General features: G+C 41.4%; 1 protein-coding gene across 2 annotated transcripts in view; it reads left to right on the top strand.

Annotated features, from left to right (window-relative positions):
* The window catches only part of ncana (neurocan a), a 168,489-nt gene that overhangs the window by 116,505 nt on the left and 28,648 nt on the right, over nt 1-23,336 (top strand). For both annotated transcript variants that reach the window (XM_022678851.2, XM_022678853.2), the window contains one exon: nt 8,389-8,493. In XM_022678851.2, coding sequence (XP_022534572.2) covers nt 8,389-8,493 — 105 coding nt within the window. The remainder of the gene's footprint in view (nt 1-8,388; nt 8,494-23,336) is intronic.

Raw genomic sequence — 23,336 nt, 5'->3', positions numbered from 1 at the left:
CAGGAAGAACAGAACTATTGATCTCCTTTACTCCAACCTAAAGGATGCATACTCCACCACACCTCTACCCCCTCTGGGAAAATCTGACCACAATCTGATCTACCTGCAGCCCCAGTACAAGCCCCAGGTCCGTAGACAACCTGCATCTACACGCTCCTTCAGGAAATGGTCTCCTGATGCTGAAGCAGCTCTTAGGGACTGTTTTGAGTCCACTGAATGGAGTGTATTGCAGGAGCCATACGGTGAGGACATTGAGGGGATTACACATTGCATGACGGACTACATGAACTTTTGCATGGACATTGTTGTTCCTGTGAAAACTGTGCGTTGTTTTGCTAACAACAAGCCCTGGATAACCAGCAATGTTAAAGGCCTTTTAAACAAGAAGAAGAGGGCCTTTAAAGAAAACAACCAGGAGGAGCTTAGGAGCGTACAGAGGGAGCTCAAAGTCCATTTGCGAGAGGCCAAGGAGTCCTACAGGAAGAAGGTGGAGCAGAAGCTGAGGGAAAATGACATGAGGGAGGTATGGAATGGAATGAAGACAATCACTGGCTGTAAGCAGAGGATGGACGGTGCTGCAGATGGTGAAGTAGAGAGAGCCAATGAGTTCAACACCTTCTACAACCGGTTTGACTGCCCTGTTCAAGACCCTACAGCTCTGGTAGACACCTCCTCCACACCCCCCCTCATCTCATCAAGCAACTCAGCCCCCGCTCCCCCCTACTCCCCACACTCAGCTGTCCTGACCACCAGCACCACTGTAGCCCCCCCTCCTCCTCCCCCTCTGCACACTTTCACTGCTGACCAGGTTAGAGGTGAACTTAGGAGACTCCACCCAAGAAAGGCAGCTTGCCCAGACAAAGTGTGTCCCAGACTACTTAAGTCCTGTGCAGCTGAGCTGGGGGCTGCCCTGCAGCACATCTTCAACCTGAGTCTGCATTTGCGGAGGGTCCCCACACTGTGGAAGACAACATGCCTGGTTCCAGTACCCAAAAATACGCATCCCAGTGAGCTCAATGACTTCAGGCCGGTCGCTCTTACATCACATATCATGAAGACCCTGGAACGTCTGCTTCTACACCACCTCAGACCCCAGGTTCAACATGCAATGGACCCCTTGCAATTCGCCTACAGAGAGAAAGTGGGAGTGGATGATGCCATACTGTACTTTCTCCACCGGACCCACTCTCATCTGGACAGAGGAGGCAACACTGTGAGAGTCATGTTCTTTGATTTTTCCAGTGCTTTCAACACCATTCAGCCTCTCATACTGAAAGACAAGCTGGTGGGGATGCAGGTGGATCCATATTTGGTCTCCTGGATCACAGACTACCTCACTGACAGACCTCAGTATGTCAGGTTGAAGGACTGTACATCAGAGACTGTGGTCTGCAGCACAGGAGCACCACAGGGGACTGTGCTCTCCCCGTTCCTTTTTACACTCTACACCTCAGACTTCCAGTTCAACTCTGAGACATGCCACATGCAGAAGTTTTCGGACGACACTGCCATTGTGGCATGTATACGGGGAGGAAAGGAGGAGGAGTACAGACACCTTGTGGAAGACTTTGTGGCGTGGTGCAATAGGAACAACCTGCTGTTGAACACCTCCAAGACCAAGGAGATGGTGGTGGACTTCCGCAGAGCCAGGCCACCCACACAGCCAGTATCTATTGTGGGAGTTGATGTGGAGATGGTGAAGACCTACAGGTATCTCGGACTGCATCTGGATGATAGGCTGGACTGGTCAACCAACACAGACATCTTGTACAGGAAGGGACAGAGCCGGCTCTACTTCCTGAGGAGGCTGGGGTCTTTTAACATCTGTCGGAAGCTCCTGCTGATGTTTTATCAGACTGTGGTGTCCAGCTGTCTTTTCTATGCTGTGGTGTGCTGGGGAGGAAGCATGAAGAAGAGGGATGAGATGCGTCTGAACAAGTTGGTCAGGCGTGCGGTGTCCGTGGTTGGCGTGGAGCTGGACTCTGTGGTAACGGTGGCAGAGAGGAGGACACTGCAAAAACTACTCTCCATCATGGATGATGATGGTCACCCATTACATTCCATCATCATGGATCATAGGAGCAGTTTCAGTGGCAGGTTCTTGTCACAGAGCTGCTCTACGGACAGACTGAGAAGATCGTTCGTCCCGAGAGCCATCAGACTCTTCAACTCCTCCCAGTGGAGCCGGAAGAGAGAAGACAGATGAGAAACAAGGCTCATATGTGCTTTCTTAATCACAGCCTTTTTTTTTTATCTGTACTGGAAAAACACCATACACATCTACACCCTGAGACTCTTTTGCCTCTTTACTGTATATACTGTTTATTTGCACTCCTGGACACTTGTCACTTTACTGTACATCCTGTACACTTGCACTCCTGGACACTCTACTGTACATCCTGTACACTTGCACTCCTGGACACTTTACTGTACATCCTGTACATTTGCACTCCGGGACACTTTACTGTACATCCTGTACATTTGCACTCCGGGACACTTTACTGTACATCCTGTACTTTTGCACCCTTGGACACTACACTACACACCTAACTTAAATATAATACTTGCACATGTTTATGTTTATGTTTAATAGTCATATCTACTAATACCTCCTATACTTAGTTTATTCTTTTACTGCACTACCTCATATCTACGACTGTTTACTTCCACACTTCCTATAGTTTTTTTGTATTTGTATATTTATGTATATATTTTTTTAAGTCTCAATTTAGAATTTTATCCCTCAATAAGTGTATTGTACTACACTTATTGTTTGTTTCTACTGTGTATTGTTTTTGTTTCTACTATCTATCTATCTCTCTATCTCTCTATCTATCTATCTATCTATCTATCTATCTATCTATCTATCTATCTATCTATCTATCTAATGATTGTGACCGGTGGCTTCTGGCTACAATTGTCCACGCAAACAGATCAAAGACTGTGTTAGAAATCACTACACCCACATTCAGTACAGAAGAGAAAACACACACATCCCACTGCTCGATGTAACGCTCCTTAGTTTCTATGGGACATGGCAAAAATCATGGGACATGATAGTAATTATAGGGAGAAAAAAAACAAGTAGAAGAGGGTGATAAAGAAGGAGAGTGAGAGTGTTTATTTGGTGTGGAGAGTGATACAGAGAGTGATACGGAGTGTTCATTTGGTATGGAGAGTGATACAGAGAGTGATACTGAATGTTTATTTGATGTGGAGAGTGATGCAGAGTGTTTATTTGGAGTGGAGAGTGATACTGAGCGTGAGACAGAGTGTTTATTTGGAGTGGAGAGTGAGACAGTGTTTATTTGGAGCGGAGAGTGAGACAGAGTGTTTATTTGGAGTGGAGAGTGAGACAGTGTTTATTTGGAGCGGAGAGTGAGACAGAGTGTTTATTTGGAGTGCAGAGTAATACAGAGAGTGATACAGAGTGTTTATTTGGAGTGGGGAGTGATACAGAGAGTGAGACTGAGTGTTTATTTGGAGTGGAGAGTGATACAGAGAGTGATACAGAGTGTTTATTTGGAGTGGAGAGTGATACAGAGAGTGATACAGAGTGTTTATTTGGAGTGGAGAGTGATACAGAGAGTGATACAGAGTGTTTATTTGGAGTGGAGAGTGATACAGAGAGTGATACGGTGTGTTTATTTGGAGTGGGGAGTGATACAGAGAGTGAGACTGAGGTTTTTTTTTTGAGTGGAGAGTGATACAGAGAGTGATACGCAGTGTTTATTTGGTGTGGGGAGTCAGACAGTGTTTATTTGGAGTGGAGAGTGATACGGAGTGTTTATTTGGTGTGGAGAGTGATACAGAGAGTGATACGGTGTGTTTATTTGGAGTGGGGAGTGATACAGAGAGTGAGACTGAGGTTTTTTTTTTGAGTGGAGAGTGATACAGAGAGTGATACGCAGTGTTTATTTGGTGTGGAGAGAGATGATACGGAGTGTTTATTTGGAGTGGGGAGTCAGACAGTGTTTATTTGGAGTGGAGAGTGATACGGAGTGTTTATTTGGTGTGGAGAGTGATACGGAGAGTGATACGGGGTGTTTATTTTGTGTGGAGAGTGAGAGAGAGAGTAATATGGGGTGTTTATTTGGTGTGGAGAGTGATACAGAGAGTGATACGGGGTGTTTATTTGGAGTGGAGAGTGAGACAGTGTTTATTTGGAGTGGAGAGTGATACGGAGTGTTTATTTGGTGTGGAGAGTGATACGGAGAGTGATACGGGGTGTTTATTTGGAGTGAGGAGTGATATGGGGTGTTTATTTGGTGTGGAGAGTGATACAGAGCGTGATACGGGGTGTTTATGTGGAGTGAGGACTGTGTGAAGTGCCCGCTCTGCTGAAAGGCAGGGTTGGGTTGGGGTGGCTGCATTAGCTCAGTGATTAGCGCTGCTCTCTGCCTCTACAGTCTCCTTCACAGCTCTCAGCCTCTATTCACATTCAGATTCACCACAGCTCTGAAGATCCAGCTGCCCCTCAGAGCAGCAAATTACGCTTAAACCTCCACATACTGATCAAATAGGCATCAATTTCGAGCTTGAGTAGCTAACAAGTACCTAACAGATAATAGAAATCCATATACAGTAATTAGCATCATGCTAACAGCTTGATGAAATCCTCACACACTTGTTTCTTACATTTATCTTGACTTTTATTTCGTTGGGAGACAGTATTTACCCAAGAACTGTAATATTTTTTTTGCGTTCTTTGTTGAAGCAGCTTCACACTGCACAGATAAACACACTGGAACACAGAATCTTCTCACTATGGTTTTAGACCACAATAATTTATTGTGGTGACGGACAGTTCTGGTGGAAACAGGAGAGTTGAGGTGCATATTGAATTCTGATGTGATTTGGGCAGCCATGGTTTTACTAGTTTTTTTTGGATACAATCGGGTTAGCACCCGAACATCCCTTTCAGACAGCTTCCTCTTACAGCGTCCACAGTTAATCCTGTTGGATGTGGTTGGTCCTTCTTGGTGGTATGCTGACATTACCCTGGGTACCGTGGCTCTTGATGCATCACAAAGACTTGCTGTCTTGGTCACAGATGCTCCAGCAAGACGTGCGCCAACAATTTGTCCTCTTTTGAACTTTGGTATGTCTCCCATAATGTTGTGTGTATTGCAATATTTTGAGCAGAACTGTGCTCTTACCCTGCTAATTGAACCTTCACACTCTGCTCTTACTGGTGCAGTTAATGAAGATTGGCCACCAGACTGCTCCAATTTAGCCATGAAACCTCCCACACTAAAATGACAGGTGTTTCAGTTTCAGTGTCCAACCCCTGTATGTCAGATCATTTAAAATGAAGATTTTTTTTTTTTTTAAACCCACAGCTTAAAATCAGTGCTTGCGATTCCTCTTTCAGGACAGCAGCGTATCTCTCTCAGGAATAGACTAACAAGTGTTAGGTGTACGACTGACTGTCAACATCGCTGTACACAGTGTCAATAGAAGGCCAGTGCAATCAGTGTACCTGGAGTCTCTCTCTCTATTTCTCTCTCTTTCTCACAGACAGACAGACAGATCTGCTCCGGTTCGGCGCCTCATAAGCCAAAGTCGATTGTCTTTCTCTCAACAGGGCAGTGCATATCTGAGCCTCGCTGCGGTTCATGTTGTTGAGACAAGTTTGACACAATGCAGGTCGACATCAGAGCACATCCGACAGGCAGAGACACATTAGAGCACACCGAGCGAGCGCTGAACCACGGCTCGGGAAGCCTATTACAAGCCTCAGTAAGCGCTGCTACTACACAGCTGCTGCTGCTGCTGCCGCCGGTGGCTGAGTCAGGCCTTTACTCGAAAAAGTGAGGGAGGAGGTGAAGCAGAGAGAAGGAAAACTGGTACTGGGGTGAGACAGGGGACGGGACAGGGTCAGTGACCTCGCCGTCTCCAGATACTGGCCTTTTTTGCCATTATACAGCAGCTACACACTTCGGTTGTGCTCGCTGGGTGTTATACTCGTGACGCTGGCTTGTTTACACCTTGTGTTACTGTGGTTTTAAAGCACAGTCAAGCGGTACGTGCCAAAAAATGCCGGCTTTCGGACACGCCTGGGGTCTGACTATAGATGTGCTGCCATATGTTTGCAGTAATTTCAGTGCATATTGCTGCCGTCCAAGCGAGTGACCTCTCACCCCTCGCTGTACCGAGCAGACTGGAACTCAGCATAATTAAAACGAAGCCTCTGAGACGAAACAACAGGAAAGCTTCATTTATGCTGCTGTTTAGAACTTTGGGAAGTAATGGAAAGTCATGGTACAGCAGTATAATGTTTATTGAAGGATTCAGGTGAATCAAGTGCTAACACAGGAGATGGCATGTGGCTTTGGAACATCCACATCTGTATGATGTATGACAGGTAGAAAGCTCATCACCTGAATATTGATTAAACCTGTTTCACTCTCTATATATACACCCACACTTCACTCACTCCTTGCTGAGTTCTAATGGTTCACCACTACAAAGCTTTTTTATGTCCTGCCTGTGTTTACTCTTTCTCGTTACGACCCTGTTTTTGTATTACTTACTCAAAGGGCACCTACTGCATGACATGAAAACTCAAACCTTGCTAAAACTCAAAACTTGCTGACTATTGATGGTTCGTTACTTTACAAATCGTTATTTGCTGCCTGTTTTTTTCTCTCTGGTTATGACTCAGTTGTTGTATTACTGACTCAAAGGGCACCTAGTGTATGACATGAGGGCAATGCACTCTAAAATAGATAAGAGCTAAAACTTAAAACATAAATGTACCCAATGGATGGAAAATGGGAAAAATCAGAATGAGTTTTATTTTTTTCCCACAGACAACAATGTATTATGTCTTGTACCATCAAATACAGTTAATCTCATTCTGAGGCCACCTATAGGGCACCACAAGATATTTAAAGCTCATCACCTGAATATTGAATACACCTATTTCACCCTCTATATAGACACCCACACTTCGATCACTCCTTGCTGAGTTTTAGTGGTTCAACACTTTACAAAGCTTTTTTATGTCCTGCCTGTGTTTGCTCTCTCTCGTTACGACCCTGTTTTTGTATTACTTACTAAAAGGGCACCTACTGCATGACATAAGTGGAATGCATTCTTGAAAGGGAGTGGCTAGAACTCAAAACATAAATGTACCCAATAGTATTATGCCTTGTACCATCAAATATAGTTAATCTCATTCTGAGGCCACCTATAGGGCACCACATCATATTTGAAATCACTGCTGATTAAAAGGTGCTTTAAAACACCTTAATTTTCTACAGGAAAAGCAGAAGCGCACCCATAGAAGGTTGTGCAATTTCCACTCCATTCATTCTTAAGGGGAAAAATGTGGATGCTAGCAAAGTTTATATGAAAAGTAAATGCTGTAAACATATTATACCGCACTGTCACCATGGCCAAACACACAACAGGCACACATGGATAGCAAACATACAGTTTATTGTAAAAGGGACAAAACCTACAGGAGTAGTCAGGGACAGGCAAGGTCAGAAACAGAAGGGCAGCAAACAAAAACAACATACTAAAGTGAGCAGGCAAAAAGGTCATGCAAGAGTGATGCAAAATTAGTTAGAAGGGCAAGGCAAAAGGAGGCAACAAGTGAACAAACAAACAGTACAGGGCTAGCCAAAAATACAAAACGGGTCAGTAACAATGTAGCCAACACAAGAGAAACACAAGGTAAAATAGCTAGGGATTTAGGTTCAATTCCGGGCACAGAACAAGGTAAATCAGGGGGTATATATACAGGTGAAGACAGGTGTGAATAATCTCAGTAATCAGGAGAGCCGGAACAGCGAAGCATTATGTGAATTGGCATGTCTGGAAGGTTTGAAGTAGGTGCATTCTGGGAAGTGAAGTTTTTAACGTGAGATCTAGAGTCCATGGCAGGCAGATAGACAATGTCGGGACTGACACTCACACAATCATGAGCAACAGCTCATGCGCTATTGTTGTTACATTTCAACAATCTTAATGTTTTACAACTTTTTATATGAAATATAATGAATAAAAAGTTGTAAAAATAATTTTTTCACATATCTTGATATTAATCTGCATTCTAATTAGCATTGTTTTTATGGAAATATGGATATATGGAAAACAGTCATACCCAACTTGTGGACTGTAGTGAATGTGTTAAGAGCAGCTCCTCTCTCCCGGAGGTTATAAATATGGTAATGGGCAGTGTGTGTTTTGAGTCCCATCACGGCGCGTGAGAGGCACGAGTGAGCTCCGCACCGTGGGTCACGTCTGTGTGTGCCTGCCAGCTTTCTAATGAGCGACAGATTGTGACAGAGCTGTCTGGGAGCCACAACAGTTAATGACCTGTGTGTGTGTGTGTGTGTGTGTGTGTGTGTGTGTGTGTGTGTGTTAACTCCACAGCTACAGACAGATGCAGCTGTTTGCATGGAGGAACGTGTCTCCCGGATGGAGAAGGCTTCCGCTGCTTCTGCCCACAGGGCTACACAGGAGAGAGCTGTGAGATTGGTGAGTTTTTGCTTTCAGCTGCATAACATCCTATATAACACCATAAACATCATGCACACACACACATACATCATGTATATGTACGCACACACACACACTCTGCAGCATGTCCTGTGAACATGCTGTACAAGCTCTGTGTTATATTACCATTGAATACTACAATATATAATGTACTTGTGTATATGTGTGTGTACTACAGCATGCAATATGTAACCTCTATATTACAAAATATTCATATACTGTACATATGACATATATGTGCCTAAAAAGTTGTAGCCTGCAGTCACCTGTTTCTACTCCTACACTGGCTTATGTTGTGAGGATTTGATTGCATACAGCCATGAAAGCATTGGTGAGGTCAATGGATGGATGGATGGATGATCAGTTACAGATTATTAATGTTATTTATACTTATCCCAGAAAAGTTCCACAGCTCCACAGTTCAGTAGTGTAGAACTATATATACTCTATCTATCCTATTATATTAGCAGTATTTTTTTAAACAAGATCTTTATGTAATATATATGCATACCATATACAATATGTATGTTAAACCGAAGTAGTGTGTAACATACAGTACAGGCCAAAAGTTTGGACACACCTTCTTTTTTTTTTCAATGCGTTTTCTTTATTTTTATGATCATTTACATTGTAGATTCTCACTGAAGGCATCAAAACTATGAATTAACTAACTGAAAGAAAAATGTATATTCTAGTTTCTTCAAAATAGCCACCCTTTGCTCTGATTACTGCTTTGCACACTCTTGGCATCATTCTCTCAATGAGCTTCAAGAGGTGGCCACCTGAAATGGTTTTCCAACAGTCTTGAAGGAAGGAGTTCCCAGAGGTGTTTATTAGCACTTGTTGCTCCTTTGCCTTCTTCACTCTGTGCTCCAGCTCACTCCAAACCATCTGGATTGGGTTCAGGTCCGGTGACTGTGGAGGTTCAGCTCATACATAAAACTCCACATGTGTTCATTCATAGTTTTGATGCTTCAGTGAGAATCTACAATGTAAATAGTCATGAAAATAAAGAAAACGCATTGAAAAAGAGAAGGTGTATCCAAACTTTTGGCCTGTACTGTATATGCAAAAGAATATGTCAGACATCTTGGCATGCAATCATGGAGGTTTGCTAATGGTGTCTTTAAGGCAAGCTTTAGTGACAACAATGCATAGTGGTATACATTTTATAATGATATATTACAAACTATAGTATGGCATGTACCTGCTAGTGTATATACTACAGTATGCATTGAGTGTGTATGTGCACTGGACTATACTGTACATTATGTGCTCTTTTAAGTAGCATCTCTATGTCTGAAAAACAAGCAAATCCTATTTTAGCATCTGATAATTTCCTGTTAGCAGCAAACTTGTGGTGAGAAAATAGCCAATGGTATTTATACAGTGCATTTACAGAACATTCCCATTATACAGTAAACTTTAAATAGTGCACCACACACAACGCAGCCCTCTGCACAGCAGTGTAAACACAGTATAACATCTTCATCATCAGGCTGCAGTTCTCTAACCCCGTGTCTGTGCTGCTGCTGCTGTATTTGGAGGCTGTGTTGTGTGAGAGTTGTCGGGGCTTTCTGAGCCTCTTTGCTGCAGTTATTTACAACTCCGTCTGCGTCTGTGTGCATCCGGAATAAATCAGGCCTGTTTCTGTGAGGCGGATCCTGAGCACTGGAGTGAACACCGCCTTCACTTCAGCACTGACGCAGGGTATTGAGGTGATGGGCAACGCAATTTAGCGAGCTCTACTGCACCAGATACAGCACTTGTTAAAGAAATGTGAGCGAGGCTGGGTAGTGACGTCTGTCTGCAGGGAAACATGTTTATAACCGAGTTTATTTAGTGTTGGGTTGTGTTTTTTGGCAGTTAACTCAAAACTCAGAGTCACTGATTTGGGTTTGGCTACAGAGCAGCACCAGCAAACTGGATTTAAATACAGGAAACATTGAAGCTCAGCTCACTCAGCTCACTGAACCATTTTAAACTTTTAGTTTCTAAACACCACCAGAAAGCCTTTGACTGTTTTATATGAGGTTTTTTTTATTAGTTTATCTTTTTCTTATTATTATATTATTTTTTTGTATTTATTTATTATTACTTTTTATTTTTTATTCTAATGTTTTATATTTTGATTTTATATTCTTTGTTCATTATTATTCATTTTATCATTTCTTATCTTATTATTACTGTCTTCTAATTTATTTTAGATTTTATAAATTCTTTACCTGTTACGTCAATTTAGTTTTTATGGTCTTTAAGAATTTTCTAAACATAGTCCCTCTAGCTCATGTATCTTCTAGCTCTTCTGTAACAAATTCATATAATAAAGAAAGTGAAGACAGAGTGCGGACCCCATCTGCGGCGAGGACAAGGGTCAATACGCAGGACATTACTGAGGTCAAAGGTCAAGAGTTCCATCATGAGAAAGACACAGAGATGTGATTGTTGAGGTCAAGGGTCAGGATAGGGCATTCATTGTCCTCCTCAGTCTGACTCTTCTGCCCTTTTCAATCAATCTGTCCATTCTAGCTGCATTGTTAAGTGATGTAGGAAGCTGTCTGAAAGGGATGTTCGGGTGCTAACCTGGATTGTATCCAAAAAACATAAAACCACGGCTGATCAAATCACGGCAGAACTCAATGTGCACCTCAACTCTCCTGTTTCCACCAGAACTGTCCGTCACCACAATAAATTATTGTAGTCTAAAACCAGGTGTTTCGGTTTCCTTGTCCAACCTCTGTAGATCAGGGGTTCTCAACTGGTCTCAGCCCGGTGCCCACATTTTCTTATGGTCATTAAGCTTCGACCCACTTTTGTAGAATACAAACGTTTAAAAACACATTCAAACATACATGTTCATGCAAACTCAATTTAATTTTTAGAAACTAAAGAGGAACATGACACCTACATGTATAAAAGTTACTACAAAAAAATGTATATCAAAATGGCACAAGAGACAATGGTCTCTGTTTCTCTCTGTCGTTTTTCCCAATATAAAAGACAAGTACAAAATCAGATGAGCATTAATTATTTTAAATTTTTGTTATTTATTTATGTATTTATTTTTACAGCCGTCCACCAGTTGAGAATCGCTAAGCTAGGAGAACTTTTGACTAAATCAAGTTGAGTTCTTTTAAATTAAAAAAAGGTAGTGGTTTAGTGTTGAAATCTATAGATTAAATTAGCCTATGCACACTTTTTCCCTGCCATTCCCACTGTTCCTGCAGCCATTGTTGCTTAAAAAATCCCCACGTTGCGTAATTTGTGTCTGCTGTAGAAATGACTGGGAGGTTAATGATAATGGCAGTTATAAAATGATGTTCTATCAAGCTGCTTCTTTCTGGTCAGGCCATATTTCTCCTCTGGTCTCTTGTAAATGACAGTATATTTTGGAATATGTTACACCGACCACATTTCTTTCCTTTACCATCCGTCATTCCGCTCTGCGCGATAGTTCACCACATTCACCTCAACGATTATTTGATCTACCTGCGCAGAGTTTCATAACAGCATTGCCGAGTCATTTTCATATTTCACGGCCTGGTCTGCAAATCTGCATTAATCTGATTTCAGCGATCTGCGGCGTGACGAAGTTACCGGGTCGGGCAGGAGACGGGGAAAGCGCGTCACATGAAACATGGGAGGAAGCTGCAGTTTGCGCAGCCTGTAGGTTTGCAGCAGCTGCGTGGCTTCGCCGCGGAGCCAAACCCGTTTGCATAATGCATAAGCGGATCAAATATTCATAAGGTGCAAAAGTGCGTGGTGCGGCTGAGGGAATAGAAAATGACCTTGGCTCTCTCGGCGGTGACGACTCGAATGACCCACTCCTACGCTGCCCTCTCCTTCTGACAAACTGTAGATAAATATATCATATACAGCTTGTTAGGGACGTATAAACAGAGCGCCGTCACGCTGTTTGTGCTGGCACCTTCAGAATGCCGTGGATATTCACTTTTTCAACTCGGAAAATTAAGTTTGAGACTTGGCCAGATGGTCAAACATTGTTTAGTCCTAGCTATGAAGCAGCAGAAGTTCCAGTGCTCTCAGGAATGATGGAGCACCATTCTCAGTACTTTTGGGATGAATTAGGGAGTTGGGGATAAGGTGGGGTGGTGATCAAATGTCTTGACCTCATTTACTGTCAATGAATGCCATCAAATCCTCATTGCAGTTTTTTAATTTTTTTAAGAAACAGCAAATGAGCAGATGTCCCAGTGGCATATATACACACTGAAAACCTCTGGAATATAATCAAGAGGAAGATGGATGATCACAAGCCATCAAACCAAACTGAACTGCTTGAATTTTTGCACCAGGAGTAAAGGCATAAAGTTATCCAAAAGCAGTGTGTAAGACTGATGGAGGAGAACATGCCAAAATGCATGAAAACTGTGATTAAAACCAGGGTTATTCCACCAAATATTGATTTCTGAACTCTTAAAACTCTACGAATATTAACATGTTTTCTTTGCATTATTTGAGGTCTGAAAGCTCTGCATCTTTTTTGTTATTTCAGCCATTTCTCTTTTTCATTGTTAAATACATGTAAATGTATTTAAAGTGCAAAGCTTGGGAAAGACAAATGTAATGCAGTAAGAATAATGTTGGAAATAGTGTTGTTTCGATGGCATGAATTACCTCAGACAGTCATCATCCTGTTCCGCTGTGTGAGTGTGTGTCATACAGAGTGGCCAGCTGTGGTGTGCTGAGGTCATCTCTGGTCATGTAGTCTCGGCTGAGTGTGTCACTGTCCACCTTTTGTACTCAGGTTTTCAGAGCCCTGTGGCCTGGCCTCGGGCTGTTTTCTGTCCCTCAGCCTAGAAGCAATTAAAGACCATGTATCATGAAAAATGAATTTTATTCCTAGTTTGAGAGGCTGATATAGTGTGTAAATGGTGTGAAAATGCTGGATTCTGACTCTGACATTTTTGTTTTACTGCATGGCTTACAGTTAAGTGTCATTTCATGAAAATATATAAGGATGTTCTTCTGAAGAATTTGCAGGTACAATCCAAAATTCATGGGTTGATTATTAACCCTTGTGTGGTGTTCATTTTTGTTACTCGTTTACTTTGTTACTTGTATTTAATTCAGCAAAATTAAGCAATTTTACATTAAAATGCTTTACACATGCTTGCTTCACCTAAATTGCAAGCAATATAAACAGCTTACATGGTTAATATTTGCCCTTTACCTTTCTTATGTTACATTTCTTTTGAAAAGTGCTACTCTTTTTTTTATTAGTTTTTTAATAAAATGTAAAAGAAATGAATTAAACTCAAGATATGAGTAGAAAATTTGTTTAGTTTCAAATTTACAAATGAAGCAATGTTTATTAGCCCTTGGCCAAACATACTGTATGTAATATAAATGTGTAGGGGGGGGGGGGGGGGGGGGCAATGCCAATGAGTTTGAGTTAGAAAAAATATTTTTTTAGTATCATTTGATGAAAAATGAAAACGGGTCCCACAGACCCGAACACCACACAAGGGTTAAAAGGAACCTGTCCTGGAACCTGTGCACTATGAGGGACTCTTATAATCCTTTAATTTTCCCAAAAATCAACAGTGCGCCTTATGTATGAATTCTACCAGTCAGGTTGTAAGGAGCAGTAAAGCAACTCTGCTGAAAAAAAAATATTTTTTAAGAATTACAGTTTTGTTTACTTAGGCGCCTCCCCCAGCTTCCCCATTAGAAGGGAAGCATGGCAACCCTCTTGTTCCTTACTAGTGTCTCTTAAAATGCGCCTTATAATCCAGTGTAATAATCCAGCACCTTATGTATGAAAATAGACCAGAAAATAGACATTCATTAAATAAGCGTCTTTTAATGCGGTGCACCTTATGGTCCGTAAAATACGCTATTTGATACACTGCTGATTTTGCAAGCTTTCCCACCAACAAAGAATGGTGCAGTCTGTCATTTTTTCCTAGGTATACTTAAACTGTGAGAGACTAAATTAATCTAAAATAATCGAGATATTCACATATGTATATATTTTAAAAAAATACATTTGAGTTTTGTTGCATGAAATAAGCATTTGATACAGTAGAAAAACTTGGAACTTAGTATTGTTTGCAATTACAGAGTCAAACGTTTCCTATAGTTTTCGACCAAACAGCAGGAATCCATACAGGTCTTCTCCAGATCTTTCAAGTTTCTGGGCTGTCGCTGGGCAACATTGAGTTTCAACTCCCTCCAAAGATTTTCTATTGGGTTGAAGTCTGAAGACTGGCTAGACCACTCCAGGACATTGAATTGCTTCTTACAGAGCCATTTCTTAGTTGCCTTAGTTATTTTGGGTCATTGTCATGCTGGAAGATCCAGCCATGGAAATAGGTTGTTGGCCGAAATGTTGCGATACGTGATCCATTTATCCTACTTTAAATACGATGCAACCGCTCTGTTCACCCCCACAGTATGATGTTTCCACTCCCATGCTTCACAGTTCTTGGTGTTGAACTCTTCATTCTTTCTTCTTCTTCCTCCAAACATGATGAGTGGAGTTGATACCAAAAAGCTTTATTTTGGTCTCATCTTGATCATCCAAATGATCATGGCCAAACTTCAAATGGACATTTGAACATACAACATGTAATTTTCCATCCTTCTATCACCCACTATCAAATCTAACTCAAACCCAGCCTGTGCACATTTTGAACAGGTTCCCACACAGTTTTGTGGAAATAACAAACAAAATGAGATCACTTTATTTTAAAAAGCTTTCTAAGTCAAAGGTGTGCTTTACCATTTTTTATCACACGGTAGATGAAGCTAGAAGGTTAAATGGAACCCAACTTGGGGAAATAACAGTCGCTTTCATAAGATAGTGGTAGCATCCACCCTCATGCCATTAAAACAGTATTAAACCAGCCTTGGCCAGCAGCAAAGTGTGGCGAGAGAGCTTCAGCTTTATTACCAGGCTGCTACTCATTCCCTATCACAACCTGATGCATTATATTTCAGAGCAGTTAAACTCAAGTGCGGTATCGCGGTAAAAGCCGGCGTAAAGCTTTTATAAGGCTGTATATGTGAAGGCCTCGCTCTGAGCGCTCGGAGCTCATAAACTTCTTCTCCTGAGGAAAGGAGTCATACAGAGCCATGTGGTGACAGCCTCTATACTTCACTGACATGCTTGGCAGGGGTCCGCACACTTTCCGAAACATGAGCTAGAGCTCAGCTGCTTGGCGCGTGCATATGCCCACCCCCAGTGTAGAAATCCCAGCAGCCTCCGGGCCGTATTGACAGGGGAGAGACGGCACGTGGTGAAGCCATCAGCATGTCTGCGCTGTTGCGAGCGGAAGGTGGCGGATGGAGGAAGGCTGGCGCTTGACAGCCATGGTGTAGAGCGGATGGTGACGGTGGGAAAGCCGGTCACAGGGCCTCGTGGAAGTTTGAAATGTTATGACAACTTTCCTCGTTAGGTTTTTATGGCGCTGTGATTTGTTACGGCAGCGACTGCCCTGTGAGAGACACACCCTGCCTTCCCATAAGCCTCTGCGACAATGACAGGGCTTCAGGAAGAAGGTAGAACTTTACCTGATCCTGCGTACGTACTGTAGCATTGACATAACCATCCCAAACATCTCCAATGTCATGACAGATTATTATGTCCATTGTCGCTAATTGTCAGTCTTCGTCAACCAAGTGCCAAAGTCAGGTGACAGCAATACTATGCAAATTGATCATGAATTGCTAATATGTTACCTTAGGGGACAACTTGCTTGAAATTGCAAACACTAGTGTAAGTGAGGATGAATACTGGCCAACATGCTCATGGCAAGGCAACAGAAATGACCGGAGTTTTAGCGATTTCCAATCGTTTGCAGGAAATCAACATTCCTCCATCCCCAATGTCACAAGTGTATCAGGAATACATCGAGAAGGCATCATTACCACCCACAGCTAGTCACAGGGCCTCGTGAAAGTTTGAAATGTTATGACAACTTTCCCCGTTAGGTTTTTATGGCACTGTGATTTGTTACGGCAGCGACTGCGCTCCGAGAGACACACCCTGCCTTCCCATGAGCCTCTGCGACACTGACAGGGCTTTAGGAAGAAGGCAGAACTTTACCTGATCGTGCGTAAGTACTGTAGCATTGGCATAACCATCCCAAACATCTCCAATGTCATGAGTTGTTATGCCAGATTATTAATTGTCAGAACTCGTGAACCAGGAGTGGTGATTGCCTCTAACTTAAACCAAAGTGCAGAAGTCATGTGACAGCAATACCATGTATCATCTTGAATTGCTAATATGTTACCTCAGGGGATGACTTGCTTGGAATTGTACATACTAGTGTGAGTGAGGAGGAACACTGGCCACCATGCTCATGGCAAGGCAACAGAAATGATCGGAGTTTGAGCGATTTCCAAATGTGTGCAGGAATTTAACATTCCTTGATCCAAGTGTATAAGGAATACATCGAGAAGGCATTGTTACCACCCACAGTGGACAGCACCTCCGATTCCAGTATTCCAGACCTACATGGTTCTATATAATGGAAAGTGGTGCTGGTGGCAAGCTAATGGACTGCGTAGATAGTAGGCAATTTTTCAAAATGTCCCTCTTTCTTCTCTCAATCAGTCAGTTTTATAGGTTAGATTCTGAAGTTTTAATGTATTCTTGTTGCAAGAACCTGTTTCTATTCATGTGCAGAATAAAAATTATCTCTAGTTCACATCTCCAACCTAGCAGAAGTTTATTTGCACAAGGGTTTGCATACTTTACCCACCAATATTATAAATTTTTTGAATGATCATTTTTATTATTATTTTATGCACATCATATTTGTCAATTCCCTTTGAACTGGGTGAAGATCTGATCACATTTTATGATTTCACATTTATGCAAAGTGTCAGTCCTGTCACTGTCTATCTGCCTGCCATGGACTCTAATTCTCTTGAGAAAGACTCCATTTCCCAGTATGCATCTGCACTCAACCCTCCGGACATGCTTGATCACCTGACGCATTGGTGTTCCGGCTCACCGTGCTTCAGAAGATTGCTCACACCTGGACTTATTAGTATAAATAGCTCCTGTTTGCGCTGTCACCATGATCAGGACATTGCTGGTTCGAATCCTGTTCATGCAGCTTGCCATTGGCTACCAGAGCCCTGAGAGAACACAATTGGACTTGCTCTCTCTGAGTGGGTAGAAGGAAGAGGAGGAATGTTCTAGTCTTCACCCTCCTGGTGTTGGGGCATCACTAGTGATAGGGGGGAGTCCTAATGAGTGGTTTGGGTAATTGTTAGCTGTTTTGGTATTGACCTATTTTTGTATTTTGACTTTTGCTTTCCCGTTTTGCCTTATTGTGGAAATCCTGTGTATACCTGCTCACTTTGGTTTATTGCTTGTTTATGCAGCCTTTTGGTTATTGACCCTGCCTGTCCCTGGCTATTCTTACAAGCCTAAATCCTTATTCATGAAATTGTGTGTTTGGTGTTTGCGCTTTTCTGTCTTGTGTTTGGTTCATATACTTTTCCGTGCCGCTGTAACTGCATGCCGAGCTGTTATATTTTTGGACATATTTTTGCACATATGGATAGATGATGTAAATAAATAATACAGTCGTAATGTAGTTTGTGCTGTGCTAATTTGTCATGCTTCATAGCTCCAGCGCAAAACTAAAGAAGCAATCAGACTCCGAACATTCATGCCTTCACGCTTTCTCGACTCTTATCTCTTTTAAATTACAGACTTTTCAGAGCGAGTGTGAGGCCTGGGCGCTAGTCTGGCACAGATGGTTAATGACCTGCTTGTCTCGAGATTCATTTGAGTTGGTTTCCTTCACTACACAGTGATGATAGCATTAGTTTAAGAACGTGCCGCGGCTGCTGTACAGTCGTGTGTCTGATGTATGTAGTTGGGCATGAGCGGGTGCAGCAGGGAGAGTGGAAAGTGCTTCCTAACGTCTTTTCCTCACGTTTATTGAGTTCTCCTTTAGCAGCAGCTGTTTTTAGAGGAGTAGCAGGTTGTAAATGGCTGTTTGCTGCGGTGGGCTTCTCTCTGTGAGGAAGTAATCCTGACACAGCGCGTCCCCCTGTAGGGGAAATGGCATGGCAGAGCTCAGCAGTCAGGTGCTTTAGCCAGACTCACACTTCTTAAGCCCTGTTAGAGCTGGATTAGTTGGACTCTGGGGGGTTATTTCGTTTTGACAGCGTGACAGTAATAAGAGTGTATTAATACATGTAGTTTGCTTCTGTTTGGTCAAGACCAAAATAAAAAAAACTATACAGTTACTTAGTTAGATTTAAGGCCCAATCCTATTTCACTCCTTGGCCCTACCACTTACTCCTACCCCTTCTTTTTGAGTGTAACCCTTCCCCTTAGAACAGAGTTACAAGGGGAAGGGGTGAAAATCTTCCCCTAAGAATTGGGACAACCTTTAAAGCACATACAGATGTAGATATATAGCATTGGAGTGCTAAAGTTCAGTAACCTAGCTGATGGTTAACTTCAGGGATTTATTGTATGTCTACAGAAAAGGAGAATATGGTGCAGAAATTAATTATTATTGTCCATTCCATAATTCCTCTGTGATAGGGAGCTGAAATTAGCTCTGATTAGCTTTTATTTTATTTTACTTTTCCGTTTTGCCTAAAATGCTGCAGCCCCTGCCTTCTGTTGCAACATTTAAGGTGGAACGGGATGAAAGTCTTAGTCTTAGTCTTGGTTTGCTTTGCTTTGTTTTCATACTTACAAATTAACCAAAATTAGGGGGACCAAAGGTGAGGTATGACGGATATATATCAGAATTGATCTTAATGTCAGAATTTCGACCCCTGCAGCTAATCAATGCTATTTAGTGAGATCCCTTCTGGTTGGTAGAGGAGGTCCCTCTTCTGACACCAATGTAGTGTAATTCAGGGCAAAGTAAAGAAGCCAGGCCATAGTGCTGTTGAGCAAAAATAAATCAAATAGATAAAATCTGACACAAACAGCGCCCGCTTTGACCGGTATTCTGTTGATTTGAGCTGCCTTGTAAAACCGTGCTTCCCTAGTGTACATTTAAGGTCTCTGTAAAACACAAACCAACCGGAGATCCGATTTAAACCTATAGTTACTTACACGATAGCTAACGTTAACTAGCTGGTAAAAAAAACAAAGCTTTAAGCATAACCCCATACATACAAATATCATATATGATAGATTCTGAGTATTTTATGAGTTGTTGCTGATGATATTTTTGAACTTTCCATCATTTTTCCTTTTGGGTTGGACGCAAAAGCTCACAAAGGTGGTCTGAAAGCAACATTACACTGTTACACCATTAGTCAAAGGCCATTCATATCCTTACAAATTATATTGTAGAACTTCCCCTGGTACATGGTGCAGCTAATCCAGCCCCAGTAGTTCTTAATAGTGCTTTGGAAAGCTCCTCACAGTTCCCAGGTGTGGGGAATTGGCTATAATGGGATTCAGGTTAGAAAGGCTCAATTATGAATTCATGTCTCCTCCTGAAATCTTCCCTACCCCCCTCTGAGAAGACCTCCTGAGGCAGCCTGAGAGTAGCTGTGGAGGGGAGTTCGGCGGGGCTGTTTTTCAGCTGTTTTAAAGTGTTGGCCCAGGTTTAGTGCACAGCTGGTCAGTGTTTGGCCCTCTGGAGACACTGAATCTTGCATATAATCTTTATATAGAACAGGATGGTGTTGTGACTGTGTTTGTTCTGGAGCTGTGGGTATATGCAGTAGTGTGTGTGTGTATATTTGCGTTGGTGTGTGTATACAGCCTCAGAGACCCGGCGGAATTTGATTACGGCTGTCTCCAGTTTCTAATATAACCTGACAGCCTTGCTTGCTTCAGTGAATATTTCGCTGATCTTACCTGCTGCTCTAATCTCTTCCTGCATGGGTGGGAAGGCTGGATTCAGAGGAACGGCGTGCTTCAAGAACTAATCGATTGCGGTGCCCCGAGACATGTGTGTAAGAGCTGATAATCTACAGCACTGCTGAGCTGATATACAGCGAAATCTCTTCCCCAGTGGATGGAGGGAGATGGACAGTGAAAAATACATTCCTCAACTCTGATCTTTCTGCAACCACATATGAAAAAAAAAACATTTGGGGAGTATTTAAAATGCAAAGCCTGTCTTAATATGTGTTGGATCATTGTTGATCATTGATTCATGATGTGGTGCAGCGGTTGGTGTGGTACAGTGGATAACACCACAGCCTGCCTGTGAGCTACTATGTGGGTGACTGGGGTTCAATTCCAGGTCTGGGTGACTGAATGCTGCGCTACACCAATAAGAGTCCTTGGGCAAGACTCCTAACACTACATTGGTCCACCTCTGTAATAGGATTAACCTTGTAAGTCACTCTAGATAAGAGCGACAGGTAAATGCAGTAAATGTACATTTTTAATAAAAAAACATTGAAGTGAGGACTAAGGGCAGACCAGTTCAGTACCCATACCCTCTTCTTCTACAGCCATGCCTTTGTAATTTAGCTTTTCCAGCATGCAGCATGTGGTCTTTTTTGAAAAATGCACGGATTTGTTGCTGATAACAGTCTGGATGGTCCTTTTCATCTTCGGTTTGAAGCTTATAGCATCCTTTTCATTCCAAAAAAGTTCTGGAATAATCAATCAATCAATCTTTATTTCTACTCGGTAATGCATTAAGGGTAACTTTCATTATTAATTCTATAAATTCCGAGCATTTACAGAATTAAAGGGACTGAAAAACAAGTTTAAATGATAAAAAACAAGCAAACAATATAAGATTTAATAAAGAAGAAATAAAATAATGCTGAATAAAAGGATATACATATAATGTAAAGCAATAAAATGAAGAGACAAATAATTGGAATAATAAAATATAAACTAAATTAAAGAAATTAAAGAAGAGGACTAGAATATCATCAAAATTAAAAAAAAGTAAATGATGGAACTAAAATAAATAATAATATTAATTTTAAAAAAGTATAAAAAATATAAAAGGACGACATAAATTCAATAAAAAAGTAAAAGGCCAAAAGTAAAACCAATAATAAAATGAATAAATAGATAATTATTCTGGGATCAATCCCAGAATTCAATCCATCCCAGATACCTCCAAGCCCAGGAAAGTCAACATCACTATTGGACATGGAAAACAAGGCTTCTGTTTTTGCCCAGTAAATTTTGAGAATGTGGCATTTGTGATACGCTTTAGCAGCATGCATCATGTGGTTTTGCATGGTCTTTTTGGAAACATGCATGGACTTGTTACTGATGACAGTCTGGATGGTCCTTTTCATCTTTGGGTTAAAGCTCATAGCATCCTTTTCTTTCCAAAAAGTTCTGGAATAATGATTCGATCCATACCAGATGCCTCCATGCCCATCATTGTTAGGATCATTGTTGTTGCATTTTTAATGAAAAAATTCTGTACATTCTCTATTAGGAACAAGTGAGGACAAAAGGCAGCCCAGTTCAGTACCCATATACTCTTCTTCCACAGCCAAGCCTTTGTAATTTAGCTTTTACTGCATGCAGCATGTGGTTTTGCATTGTCTTTTTTGAAAAAATGCATGGACTTGTTGCTGATGACAGTCTGGATGGTCCTTTTCATCTGCGGTTTGAAGCTTATAGCATCCTTTTCTTTCCCAAAAAGTTCTGGGATAATGATTCAATCCATTCCAGATGCCTCCAAGCCCAGAGAAGTCAACGCCACTTCTGGACATAGAAAACATAAGGCTTCTTTTATATAAATTTTATAAGATAGAAGTTTTTCAAAGTATTTTACAGACAAAAATACATACAAAATTTACTGTCATGTTTCTCTACTACATAGTTTTGGTTACATGCATTAAAATGAAACAAACATATTACATTTAAATCAACATTTCGGATGCAAAATTTAAACTTTTAAAATAAAACAGACATATTAGCAACATCCTTAAGATATAATTCAAAGTCTTTACTTCTTTTTTTAACATTAACAATGGCTTGTTTAAAAACCCATTGGCCTGAAATAGCGCAGTTATCCATTGCAATTTTACAACACATTTTTACAAACAAATTTTGCATATTTTGTTTTTAATTATGCATATTCATAGCCACACAAATTCCATTTGAGGTTTCGAGAGGTTCTCTTTAAAAATCCATGCCTTTGTAATTTAGTATGTAGTATGTGGTTATGCAGTATGTGGTTATGCATTGTCTTTTTGAAAAATGCACGGACATCCCTGGAAAATGAGGTGTCCTATTATGAAGTGTTGCAAATTACATAATCCCATATATGACACGAAAGACCCTGATTTTTCAACTTGTTGCTGATGACATTTTGGATCTTTCAATCATTTTCATCTTTGTTTGGAAGCTCATAGCATCCTTTTTTTCCAAAAAAATCTGAAATAATGATTTTGTCCATTCCAGGTTCACATAAGGGATTCCGTTTAGGGCTTCACATAAAGGTTTGGGAATATTGCATTTGTGAATGTAACCCCACGTTCCTTTGACAGGTACTTTTTAATTGATGGTCCTTGTTGCAATGCTGTCTAAGGCATCACTGATCAACAGTGTTCAGTTTAGGCATGTGTCTTTTCTTTTATACACTAAAAAATTTAATTCCTTCTCTAATTTGATTGTACAATAGTGCTTTAGAAAATTCACCAAGGCTAGAAACAGCATAACTGAGATAACTGGAGATCAGCATGCTGCTTCAGCAGGCAGATAAGGGGAGTTAAGATATGACTGCTGCTCTAATCAATAGAAAAATGGGCCATAATGACTCTGCAAGGGAGCCACTTTTAGTCTTCAGGCTTCAGAAGTCAGTGTTATCACCAGAGATAAGCAGAGCTTGTAATTCCGTATCGATCGCGTGTCACTAACTAAA

Source organism: Astyanax mexicanus, chromosome 4 (assembly GCF_023375975.1).
Source record: "Astyanax mexicanus isolate ESR-SI-001 chromosome 4, AstMex3_surface, whole genome shotgun sequence".
NCBI lineage: Eukaryota > Metazoa > Chordata > Actinopteri > Characiformes > Acestrorhamphidae > Astyanax > Astyanax mexicanus.
Note: the sequence above shows the minus strand (reverse complement) of the source record. Positions and strands in the feature narration are given on the sequence as shown.